Source organism: Physeter macrocephalus, chromosome 4 (assembly GCF_002837175.3).
Source record: "Physeter macrocephalus isolate SW-GA chromosome 4, ASM283717v5, whole genome shotgun sequence".
Taxonomy (NCBI): Eukaryota; Metazoa; Chordata; class Mammalia; order Artiodactyla; family Physeteridae; genus Physeter; species Physeter macrocephalus.
This window is the reverse complement of record NC_041217.1, coordinates 70977844-70991410: the sequence shown is the minus strand read 5'-3', so window position 1 is coordinate 70991410 and position 13567 is coordinate 70977844. Positions and strand designations below refer to the sequence as shown.

Sequence of the window (13567 nt, the reverse complement as noted above, 5' to 3'; positions counted from 1 at the left end):
AATGAGCTATCAAGTCATGAAAAGACACGGAGGAAACTTAAATACATATTACTAAGTGAAAGAAACCAATCTGAGAAGGCTATATACTGTACAATTCCAATGATATGACTTTCTGGAAAAGGTAAAACTATGGAGACAATAAAAGGATCAGTGGGTGCTAGGGGTTAGAGGGGCATGAGGGATGAATAGGCAGAGCACAGAGGATTTTTAGGTAGTAAAACTATTCTGTATGATACTCTAATGGTGAATACACATTTATAAATTTGTCCAGACCCATAGAACAACACCAAGAGTGAACCTAATGTAAACTATGGAATCTGAGAGATAATGATATTTCAATGTAGGTTCATTATTTTAACAAATATACTACTCTATTGGGAATGTTGAGAATGGGGGAAGTTATGCATATGGAGAGCAGGAGGTGTATGGGAAATCTTTGTACCTTCCACTGTGTTTTGTTGTGAACCTAAAATTGTTCTTAAAAAAAATAATAAAGTCTTAAGATACACACCAAATAATGTTGGGAAGGAATTCTCCAGAAGCATCCTGCATAGTTTTTAGAAAAAAACGTATGTGGGGGTGGGGGGCTGGTCAGAAGACCATCAAAAATAAATATCCAAAATAAAATATAATTTATAGTAAAAATAAAGTGAGTGAGCCAAGTCTCACATTTCCTGATTAGCATGGAATATTAGATATCTAGAACCTTTTGAGGAAGCCAAATGATCATCAGAAATTTTTTTGGTAAGCTTTGAAGGAATGCAATTGATTTTTTAAAATACTATTTATATCTGTTTTAGTCAGACTAAACTAATTGCTGTAAAAACCTCCTCAAGACCTCAGTGAATTAACACATATAAGGTTTATTTCTTATTCATGACACGGTCAGCAGAGTATGAGTCATTCAGAGATCCACACTGTCATTCAGAGATCCAGGCTCCTTCCATCTTCTGGGTCTACCCTCCCCTAGGTCTTTGGGGTCTTCTCTAACAAGCCAGCAGGTAAGGAGAGAAAGAGCATTGAGAAGGCACACTATTGTTAACTGCCTTGATATGAAAGTGTCATAAATTATTTCCACTGTGAGAATGGGACATATGGTCCCACCTAGATCAAAGGGACTCCTGGGAGCCCTAGTTACTTGAGAAGCCTGGGACCATCAGGCAGCAAGTCCAAATGGGGATTGATTGTGGCCAATTTGCAGCTGCAGCCTCAGGGTAAACTCCCAGGAATGGGTCCCCTCCCCACTGGAGATTATGTAGGTGCTTGGTGTTAGGCTCTAGCTCCACAGACCTGGAGGCCCATTGGTGCCCAGGACTCTTGTAAGAAAGTGTAGTGAGCAAGTGCATGCTGAGCACTTCGTGGGTATCTAGGGACCTGACACTGGGCAAGGGTCAGGAGATGCCGGTTACAGGACATGTACTTGGAGGATAAGGTGTATGCCAACTGGCAACTCCTAAAATACCCAATAGATAATATTCTCATTGAATGAAGAGCTCCAGTTTACTGCACTGCTTTGCTAGGGTGGGGGCAGGAGTCTGGTTGGGGTATCTTCTATAAGACAAACTTGGGATAGGCTAGTGGCATGTCCAGGAAGAAGAAACAAACATGAATATTTGTGAGCACTGTCAGTCATTGTCACTATTCTAACTTCTTCAGGCTCTGATGTACTATTTCATCCATGTCCACTTTGGAAATCAAGATAAACAGCCATATTCCTGGGTCAGGGAACAATTTTCTCCTGGACAGTGCTAATAAGCTAGTGTCAACTTTGACTTTCAGCTTCTCAGTTTCCTCTATTTAAGTGACACATTCTTATTAGACGTCCAACGCTACCTATTAGGCTACTGTCATGTCTTGCCTTCTGCGTTGGATCACCTGGCCTCCTCCAAGAGGTATTATTTTTATCTAATTTATTCTCAGGGGTCTTGCTAAGTAGGAATTTTACAAAAGAAATTTTAATGTAGAAATTAAGGGGAAATCAAAGTTCCTTTTGTGAAATGCCAACGCTGTTCTACTCTACTTAGGATAAAAGAGCTTTTCAATGACTCAGTCAAAGCAGTTCAGCAGGCCTCTAGATTCTAGATATAATACTGTGCGGTTTAGGGAACATGATACTAGTCTGTAGGGAAAATCAGGAAGACCTGAGATAACTGATCAGATAAAGGCAAAATCTCTTTGAGTAGACAGGATAGATCTCAAAATGTCTGTTAAGGCATTTTCTTCTCTTCTATTAAGCTAGGTTTCTTTACATATTTTCCCGTTATAGGAAATATACAGGGAGAAAGTTCTCCATCCAGAGGAGAGAGCTATATTACACATAAGATTGCATCTGCTGGCAGATTGCATCTTCTACCTAATCCTGCCTAAAAGGTCATCCCTGTAAAGCTGAGACACCTGCTTCCTCTTGGGTAGAAAGAGTATATCACAGAGAGAGGCAACTGTTGAGACTGTGAGAACTACTTTATTAGAAAGCATAAATGTAGGCATATTACAGGTATTCGACTCAGCCTCAAAATCTAAAGTTGTCAGTTTTTAGAATTAAGTCATGATTCTCTCCTTAGTATCATTCTATCTTGCCTCAGACTTGCAGATCCTAAAGTCCGAGTTGACAGAATTAAAATGATATCATCTGGCTGGCATGAGGCATGACTCTGGACCTCCCTAAACTCTTTCTGCATCTCTTCCTTTCCCTTCTCCTAGTGGCAGCTCCATAGCCAATACATTTTTCCTTGGAAAAATTATAGTGAATTTGTGAGATTCTTCTTGTTCAATGTACACCATGTTGGCAAGATGTATATGGATGGTCAACAAAGATATTTTATTATGGTCATTCAGGGAGTGTGATATTTTTTTCCAAGTGTTGTGAAAAGGTCTAGGATTACAGGATACTGCACTGCTCTTGAAAGAATGGTCTACTCTCTTCAAAGAATAGGAGAATATTCAGATGTTAATTGTTGTGATCACCTGAAGGTTAAGAAAAAGCGTTCAAAAAGACTCTAAGCTTTCCCCCAACTTTTATGTAATTGTTCACCCATATTCCCCTTCAAATATTCTTTTGTTGTCTCATTCCTTTCATGTTCTTTACAGACATAGATCTTGTCTTGAAAAGGGCCTGGCGTGGTCAAAGTAACAGGCCTGGGGATGCCAGACTGGTTGAGAAGAAGCAGGAGAGGCCAGAACCAATGCCAAAGGGTCAGCAGTGAGGAGAGGGCAACTGGGAGCTCATCTTCCCCAGCAAGAGAGAATTCAACAACTCATATCTCCAGGCAATGATAGGGGTGCTTGGCTCTGAGAGCAAAGTATAAGCAGAGTGTTCAGACTCCTGCTGAGGGGCTGAGGAAGTGGTAGCTAAGTCTGCAGGCTCAGCGCTCACACCAGGCCATTCTGGCCCAGGAGAAAGCAAAAGACACTCAGGGCCTGCAGGGATCAGGTCAAGCATCAAGAAGACCAGGCTACAGTTCTGTAAAGAGAAGAAGAACGTACAGTAAGGATGGGGACATGTCAAGAGGGGATTATTTCATTCAGACCCAAAGAGGCCAAGAAAGAAGACTGGGCTCCAGAATAGGAAACAGAGACCCTCCCAGACCTAATCACACACATATCTCACACTGATGTGAACCATGTCAGAATCTGGTACAGTGCCCCAGGCACTTAATTCAACCAGCTCCCCTATGAGTCACAAACAGTATTCACATATATTAACACTTCTCACAATCACAAAACTCTTCAAGAGGAATGGGACAAGTGTCTCCCTTTTTACCAGTGAAAATACTGAGGTCTTGAGTAGTTAAGTGACTATCTAAGATTAACTAGCCTCAGAATGGCAGCAGCAAGGCTCAAACCCTAGTCTTCTGTCACTAAAGCCCTCCTTTTCTGGGCACTAGCTGCTCTTCATATCTTTGGTCCACTATCAGCTCTTACCCAGTTCCATAGCTGAATATTTAACCAGGCAGCCCTGCACGCCAGTTTCCCACCCTGATTAAAAAGCTGGGCTTCAGAACTGTGACTCTCTTGAGTCAGTCACCCAAGGGCTATGCTTGCATTTCCTGACTCAAGTCAGGACAGGATTTCTTCCTTCACTCTCCCATAGAGGTCTTACAGTTCAGGGTTAGTATCCCGGCTTCTGTAGAAAGACACACGGGGGCATTCCCAAAGAGTCCCCTAGCCCAGCCCCATTCCCACAGGTTAACTTAATATCTGGGGAGTGACAATAGGTAGAATGAGATGGGACCATTTTCTGTAGTTTAAACTTAGAGTTTGAGGACTGAGGTCATCTAAGACAACTAATCCTGAGTTAAGAGTCAATACTGGTCATTTTAGTTCTGCCCTATCATTTGAAAACGATTTTTATGATTTAGGAAAGTGACTTATTGACTGACTCTTACTTTCTTCATGTTTAATATAAAGGTGTTAATTCAATAATTTTCAAAATGCTTTTTCTTCTCACATTCAATAACTGTACGGCATGGGATTTTTTTAGTATTATTATTATTATCATTCTATTCACTACTAGGATGTCTCAATTAAATTCCTTGAAGAACACATAAAGTAGGTGACTATTATGGGCAGCTGTACGGCACTGGTAGAATAACCCTTATCCTCAGAGTTCACCCCCACCACCCCCTTCTTCACCTCCCTCAATGTCAGTCCCCTTGGGTTCCATCTACAGGACTTACGTAAGCAGGTCATGGCCACATCTTCCTTGTGGTTGCAGTTGTGATGCCCCCAGAACCTGTGCCGACACTGCTCCAGGGACTGCTCCTTCCCTGAGCAATGAACATCATCTAGCCAGATGCGGCCAGCTCCAAGGCCAAAGTTTCTCCGGGCTTTGGCAGATAGAAAGATTGACTCCCCACAGCCCAGTTGCTTGCACACCACCTTTTCCTCCTTTTCTCCCCAGCCATCATCACAGACAGAGCCCCATTCGCCCTTGTGCAGCACCTCCAGTCTCCCAGAGCAGTTGGTGTCTCCTCCTACCAGCCTCAAGTCAAAGCGATCTGCAGGGTCAGGGGAAAGAAGAAAAAATAACATCATCTACATCCTCATTCAAACCCCATCAGCACTTTTGAAACTCTTTACCTGTGTTTCTGTAATTATAACCCTTGCTCTAGGTTCCAATCCAAGTCGTCCAGGACCATTTCCTTAACTAAGATCTTATCACTTTCCCATCTATTTTATAAAAGTCTAATATTTATGAATGACTTTCTAGTAGTTTTTCAAAATTGAAGACTTCAACAAGTACATGGAATGGTGTGTCCTTTTCCTATTATGTAGAATTCAATATAATAATAGTTCATATTAACATATTGCTTAATATCGTTTAAAGCATTTTCATACACAAAGGTAAGTATCATTATCTCCATTTTAAAAACAAGACAATTGATGAGCAGCACAATTAAATAACTTTGCCATCGTTATGTGATGCATGAGTAGTTCTCTGTACACATTGGTTGAATAGAATTCCATTTAATCAAATTCATGAATGAACCTAGTCACTGGACTTATAGACATTACCTTCGCATTCGACCCATGTGTCCTCATCATGGGTGCAGTTATTCTTCCCCCAGAGCCCAGAAGAGCAATCCTCAAGGCTTCCTTCTTGTCCTGAGCATGACACCTCACTCAGCCAGATGGGCCCTTGGCCCTGGGTATCCTTGTTGCAGCATCTTTTGGTCAGTATGGCCCTCCCACACCCCAGTTGCCGGCACACCACCTTCGCAGCTGAGAGATTCCAGCCTGCTTTGCACACGGTGCCCCATTGCTCTTTGTGCTTCACCTCCACTCGCCCTTTGCAGTGACCAGGGTCACCAACCAGCCGCACAGTCTCTGGAACTGTGGGAAAAGAAAGAGGAAGCGTCTGCTCTTTGTAAGAACACATCCTTCCCAGAAAAGGGGGCTCCTAACACTGAATTTTTCTAAGAAATAAGAATGAGACCTCAGCATCAGGGTGCAAGAATTTAGTGATTGTTTCTCTGATAACAAACTGTGGGGTAACAGAGAAGACATGAACTAGCCCCTTAGCCAAATTACAGTCTAATGGAGGCGGAGACAGACACAGAGAGAGAAATTATTAATACATAGAAAGCAAATATATAAATGGAGCAAAGGAATACAACAACAACAATAATTATATATATATTCACAAATATATGTATGTATGTGTATATATATATATAGATATACACACAGTTGTTGTGTGTTGCTTTCCTATGAGTGTCTCCTGTCTACATAGCTAGATGGTGGACTCCTTGAGAACTGAAAAAGCATACATTATACTTTGGGAGCTCATTTCTTCCCCATAACTCCACCTGAGTTTTAGATACAAATGTTTAGTGGTTGTTGAATTTGTGCATGTTTGTGTGTGTGAAGAAGAGAAACAGTTTCTCATATAGATTGAAACTAAGAGAAAATCATTAGTTCAACCAAGGATGAGTAGCGATTCTAGCTGAGGATAATGTTTGTCTCCAGGGCCCACAATTGAGGAAGTGTAAGATGTGAAGGACAAGGAGCCAATTAGCCATTAGTTCGTGGTGGAGAATAAGGACAAAGAGTGGTCATGTGGGGTGTGAGCAGCTGGCAGATAGTCCTTGAGCCCTGCCATACTCACTTTCACACATCGCCCCTGCATCCTCCTTGTGGGAGCAATCAAAAACATCTTCCACCTGCTCACAATGAATCAGTTTACTTTCCATCCCACGGCAGCTGACCTCTTGGATGAGGATTTTTTGCTCTTTTTCTGCCAATGGCTTATATAAAGTACCACTGGGTGTCCCTGTGGCTGCTCCACATCCCAGCTCCCGGCACACCACTTCCACATCTTCCTTGTCCCAGCCGTCATCACACACGGTGCCCCACTGGCCGTCCCTTTCCACTTCTACTCGCCCTTCACAGCGATGGCGACCTCCCACCAGTCGCGTTCTGGATGAAGACTCTGCAAAGAAATGAGATATTGGCTGGAGATCTGGGAGGAACCCAGAGAGTACTCAGGCATGTATGCAGTCTTCTTAGAACTCTTCCACCACTTCCAATGTGTGGAAAATTGAGGGATGAGAAAGGAGGGGCCAAAAGGGAAGAGGAGGAAGAAGGGCTTCAGGACTCCATCTCTGAGTTCTAGTCCTGCTACACTCTTTTTTTTTTTTTTAATAAATTTATTTATTTATTTTTGGCCATGTTGGGTCTTCGTTTCTGTGCGAGGGCCTTCTCTAGTTGCTGCGAGCGGGGGTCACTCTTCATCGCGGTGCACAGGTCTCTCACTGTCGCGGCCTCTCTTGCTGCGGAGCACAGGCTCCAGACGCGCAGGCTCAGTAGTTGTGGCTCACGGGCCCAGTTGCTCCGCGGCATGTGGGATCTTCCCAGACCAGGGCTCGAACCCGTGTCCCCTGCATTGGCAGGCAGATTTTCAACCACTGTGCCACCAGGGAAGCCCCTGCTACACTCTTAATCATACCCTACCAAGAAACTCCACTTCAAGACACCTAGATATGACTGCTAGTTTTCGAAAACCAGCAGTAATATCTAGGTGTTTGAAGATTAAGAGAAAGAGGTTGGTTGAACATCCAGCAGAGTTTTTAGAATCTCTGGTTAGAAGACCTATAGAGATCATCAAGTCTACCCCACCGTTTCACTGATGAAGAAAATGATCCTCAGGAAATTCATGGTCATATGGTCACACTGTCAAATAGTGGAAACCCCGGATCAGAACAGGAGTGTAGAGATGATATCTGTTTTTGTTCTTTCTTCCTCATGACTCTGTCTCCCCCCATGGCAGCTAGATTGAGGCAAGGTGTCTGGATAAAATTTGGGCTGAACAACCTGACTGTCTCTCCCAGTATCAATGATACAACTCATCCTTGCTACTTCTATGACATTTTCCCATGTCCAAGAACCCAGCTCAGAAGAAACACAGAGAGTACTGGGCAAAGGAAGAGTCAGAGCCTCAGAGTCTCAGAGCCCCAAAACTGAGTCTAGAGGATTCTAGGGGTTGGGAGTAGGAGATATGCTTCACAGAGCCTCCAGATAAGTTCTGAGGAATCCAGGATTTGTTTCTGCTTCTTGACTACAACCGTGAGGTAGAAAAGACTAATAGAAATTCTTTCCCTTCTACTAAGACTTAGACATGGAGTAGAGATGGTTGTGTAGGGAGACCAGGGAAGAGCCCATCAGGAAATAAACTTCTGGATACTACATTCCAGGTATTGTTTTATGAACTCAGAGAATAATGATGACAAGATAGTTAGCATTGTTGCCTTCAAAGAGATTCTATTTAATAGGCTTGAGGCAATCCTGCCAAGTCCTCTCAGCCCCAGAGTGATAGAGTGATAAAGAAAACCTAAATTTACCATGCCTCCATGGAGAGGTCTGTTGAACCTGGAGGGGCTACATTCAGACTGGTGGTCTGTGATCTATTAGAATATGAACAGTATAACATGTGACAACATGGGCCACATGGAATGACCCAGATCCCTGCAGGAATGGAATATAATTTCTCAGGACCAGATTTTCCACTGCCTACCTTGCCTCAACTCTGCATAAACTCCCTAGAACTTGGCATCAACCCCAGAAGAAGCTGTTGGGTGAAAAAAGTCTGACCTGATTTTAAACTGCATTGGGAAGTTTATGTTTGGTTTGTTCATTTGTTTTTGTTCTTCTCCTTTTCTTCCATAATTTCTTGAGGGAAGCAATATGAAGAATGGAGGTTAGAGACAGAAATTAAAATAAAACTATAAAAAACTAAGAAAAGTCTCCATTTTTGCACACCGATGTTTAAGGCATGTATATCTGAGTACAAATATAATTCAAGAAGAGTCATTTAGAAATAACTTTTGGGTCATCGTAACTAAGATTAGAGCTTGGATAGGCATTATTGTGTACTCCAGCAAATATTAGCTATCAGAATCATGCATAGGCTATTTCATTTTATTTTGAATGATAAAACTCTGGTTTTAAATAAGTTTTCATTTTCATGAAGTGGAGACTAGAACACCTCCTAAGAAAGAAGAAATATGTTTTTAAAAAGAGACAGAGAGACAGTGAGAGAGAGAGAGAGAAACACAGAATAAGTATAGAAGAAACCCACCTTGAGGGGAGAGAAGGTCTGAGAAAAGATTTGAAAGCTAGAGAGAAGAACAGAGGGGCTCATCAGGGCAGTGTGTCCTTGTTTTAGCTTACTTTATTAGCTGAGGTCTTGAAAGAGGGACCCAGGGGTGGAGGAGCAATATCTTAGGATGTGAGAAGGCTATAAAGACAGCAGGTGTCTCCCAGCACTTGCAGTAAGGGATAGCCCTGGAGGCCAGAGAAGAAAGACCAAGTAATCTGAGTATTGGACTGAGACCCAGAAGCAGCACTCCTTTAAGGAATCAAACTGCATCTATCAGGATGTAAAATCCTCCACATTCATAGCGGAGTTTGTAGCTGCCCCTCTCTGGTAAAGCCTCTACTATCAAGAGAAGGACTAGGCTGAAGGGATAATGTCAAAGAAACTCATAATCCACAATCAATCCCCTTGATTTTGGACCGTCAGAGCCTTCCTCTCCTACAGATGAATTCTCTCTTTGCAGCCCCTTTCTTTCCTCAGTTGAGCTGTTTGTGCTCTGCCCAAAGACTCCTCACAGAGAAATGGCCAGTGGTGGCTGAAATCCAGCCTGCACTCTGCTGGTGAAGCCATATGCTGCACAGAAGCTGATGCATTTCTAGTTCAATGGTACCATTAGAGCTGGCAGAGAGAACTGGAAATGGTAGAATTCAGCAGGGCAAAAGGAAGTTTGTTTCCCTGGGGGTGAGGTGTCTTCTGAGCCTGAAACAAAGCCATCTGCTACTTAGAGGTGGCCGAGAGCCTTGGGTCACAGAAGCCAAGAGGAGAAGAATCCCCTTGCAAGATAAACCACCCAACTTTTTTCTTATGTAGAAATCTACCCACATAAGACTGAGTGGGTGGGTTGGGAAACCAGAAAGGAAATCTACTTGGGCTGTTTTGAACCAGAGGCTCTCTCCATGGCCCAGAGAAGTTTCAGAATTTCCACTCTCCAGAGCTTAAAGTCATCCCTCTTGGGAATCCAAAAATCTTACCTAAGAGGCCAAGTCCAGTGCAAAAAGCTGAGGAAAAAAGAGAGAAGTGAATGAGATCATGTAGTCAATTTCCAAGGCTTTGTTCAAAAACGCAACTCTCTACAAAGCCTTTGCCAAACTTTGTGGGACAGTTAGAGTGGTAGATACTCAGCCTCCAAAGTTAATCCTTGTTGGGACTTTCTCTTCCTGGAATGACCAGTCTCAAAGGACACATGGGCACTGACTAGGAACCACAAAACCAGTTCTACCATAGCTAACTGACCCATCACGTTCCCTTTACATCTGACGTTGGCTCTACTCCAGGCATGGATGGATTTTGTTTTCTATTCTAGTCAATTAGACTGATTGGTGATTACCACCTAAAGTAAAAGTGTGGTGATGCAGCATCTGGGCTCAAAAGGAAAGCATGCTGGAGGCCTCTGGGCAGACACACTGATTGGGGAAGATAAAAATGTCATGGGAGGCAGCACAGAGCATAGGGAGAAATGGCAGGATATGTCTGTGTTCACTGACACTGCATTTAGACCAGGGTCAGCAAACTTCTTCTGTAAAGGGCCAGATTGTAAATATTTTAGGCTTTGTGGGCCATACAGTCTGTTCTAATTACTGGACTCTGTCATTATAGTATGAGTGCAGCCATGTATATATAAATGAATGAGCATGGCTGTGTTCCAATAAACCTTTATTTATGGACAATGAAATTTAGATTTTATGTCATTTTCATGTGTCACAAAATATTATTCTTCTTTTGATTTTTTTCCACCATTTAAAAATGTAAAATCCATTCTTAGTTTGCAGGCCGTAGTTTGCTGAACCCTGATTAATAGGTCAGAAAGCAGTTCTACATTGAGTTCCAAACTTCCAGGTTTAAGCACCAGCCCATCTTTGAGCCATCAGAGTTTCTTCCTACCGGAATCTACATGATCAGACTCTTCTGTTCATTAGGCTGCCTTCTAATGCTGTAAAGAGAGTCCTGAACTCTGTTGAGTGTCAGTGGCCTTTGAACTGCAGAACTCATCATTCCCAACCCCCGCCTGACATCCCATCTTATAGGATCTTTCTGAAGGAGTTAATATCTTTGGACTCCCAGCCTAGAGCTTTTTAGGTAAATCTATGTATTTCATTGGCTTGTCCTGGAATATTTTCTTCCAAATACTTGCTTTCCAAATAATTTCTTAATAACTCCATGTCCTTAGTTTTCAGGATATGGCCACTCCCAGACTCAATGAGACCTTGTGTGCAATTGTCTAAAACTCAAAATTATATTATACATAACACCCTACATGCCTAATAAGGAACACAAAACATGTGTACATGCAAAGGAAACTGAATGTGATGAACCTGATATGTAGGTGTGAAAGTGACATAGCCCAAAAGTGACTTGAATACTCTGTAGCAGGGTGGATGACTATGGGTGTCACAGATAAGGAAAGCTTCATGAAGGAGCTGCGACTGAAGGTAAGCCTGAGAAATTCAACAGCACTTTCATAATAGGTGGGACTATCTGTCAGGTGATATAAGGGGTATATACATGTTTAAGCATGTGGCCAGCACCCTGCATAGAACACACAAGTGCCCAACTGAGAAACCAGTGTGGGCTTCAGTGATGTACTGGATCATCAAGATAATTAAAATGGATGTGATTGAGTAGGGAAGGGGCCTAGCAGGCACTGTTATCTTGGGAAAACGTGCCTAACAAACGTCTGAGGAACATACCATTATCTTTATTTCATAGATGAGAATGAGAGTTCAAAGATATGGTAACTTTAAAATTCAGACAGCTAAGAAATCAAAGAGCAAGGATTGAAACTCAGATCTCTTTGACTGCAAAATCCCCATTTACTCTAAATTAATCTAAGCAATAAGAAACTGGGAAATACTAGGGAAACATTATATGAAACACATTTGAAAGGAAATTGTACAGTATGATAAATGAAAGGTGTTTGTCCTGCAGTTCTACTTCCTTTTCTTGCTTTACCTGCTGCTAACCTTGGTCCATTTATTTGTCTTTTTATAAATAGTGCATTTAGGAAAATTTATGTGATAAGGTATTGGGATAAATTATTACAAATTTGTTAGTGCAAATACAGGGAAATAGGAAATTTTCTGGTAATCGAGTTGGATTATGAATTGGGTATAGATTAAGTGGCTTTGGGGATTTAGAATAATTGCCAGATATAGAGAAAGGAGGACAGCAAGGAAGAGCCTTTCCTTGAATGATACCTAGATCTGCACCAGATGGGCAAGGAGAGGATTCCCCCAATCAAAGTTCCAGAGTATTCTGAAGCCTAGACCAAAAGGAGCAGAAATACTCACCAAGGATCAAGAAGAATAGCAAAGCCATGACCTAGGTAGCTGAAGATGGTGAGCTGAATCGTAAGGCTGGAAGGAAGCCCCAGAACAACAATATTCAGCTTTGGTTGCAAGTGTGCTGGAAGGACGGAAGGAGGCAGGTTCTTCCTGCAGCAGAGGCTTTATCAGATGACCAGAAACCAATGGGCTCAGGGGGCAGAACTGATAGAGCTGGACTTGCTGAATTCAGCATGTCCCCAGAGGAAGGGTGGTGGCCGGAACTGGCAGAAAGATGCTGAAAACAAAAGAAAACAAACAAAATATTCCCAAGCTATTATGATTTGGTTCAGCTGTAATCCCAGCTCCATCAGTCTCTGCTTCAGTCCCTTCACTATGTAAACAGGGGAAACAACTCCCATAAGGAAAGGCAAGTACCATGAATGGGGTCACTTCATATTAGAATATCAAGCAATGCTTGTCCCCCATGTATGGTTTGTGGGGGGCAAGGGGCCAATTTCAATTCTGTCCTTCCAGGTGGAAGTGACTAGAAAATATAGAAGCCAGAGATCACAGAACAACTCCAGAGTTGCCCTTGTGGACACCATAATCCAGAGACAAGATGGTAATCCAGAATCAAGGTGTCAATCTCTGCAAATAGGACTGGATTTATTTCCTTCAAACCAGCTTTTCCAGTGCTAAGCAGAGGGCCTAGGACTTGGATCTGCTTTTCTTCTATGCTTGTCCTCGTTTATGCCCATCTTTGGAAGTTGAATGGAAGCAGGTCCTTATGGTAATGAAATCAAGTCATTCTTAAGTCTAAGATATGGTGGGCAGGGACTGAGTAGCAAGACCCTTAGTATTCCCAGGTCCCCCTGCCTTGCTGTTAAGTATAGCTTTGTTTCAAGAGCTATTCGACTCTAGACTACTCAAGAACACAACTACATATGCTAACATCACTCCCTCCTATTTCAAACAGGGTAATTTTGTCTCTCTAATGAAATATCTTAGCTTCTTTGTAATATTTGGATCACTCTATACAAAGATTAGTTCATTATAGGTATTTATTTTTAATCCTGTTTTTCTTCCTATAATTTACATATTATTATATTCAGTAGAAAGTTTTTAGCTGCCATGTGCGTTAGGTGAATGCGATGGGTCAAGGGAGTACATTGATGAATAAGGGAGAGTTTGATGCTGCAAATTGATATGG

General features: G+C 42.2%; 1 protein-coding gene across 1 annotated transcript; it reads right to left on the bottom strand.

The window, feature by feature from the left end:
- Positions 1-2556: 2556 nt before the first annotated feature.
- CD5L (CD5 molecule like) lies at positions 2557-12409 on the bottom strand. Its single transcript, XM_028488093.1, has 6 exons — positions 12382-12409; positions 10066-10092; positions 6608-6931; positions 5515-5832; positions 4677-4997; positions 2557-3460 (listed from the first exon to the last, which is right to left on the bottom strand). Exons 1-6 carry the CDS (start codon positions 12407-12409, stop codon positions 3453-3455), a joined length of 1026 nt encoding a protein of 341 aa, XP_028343894.1. The 3' UTR covers positions 2557-3452.
- Between the last annotated feature and the right edge of the window lie 1158 nt (positions 12410-13567).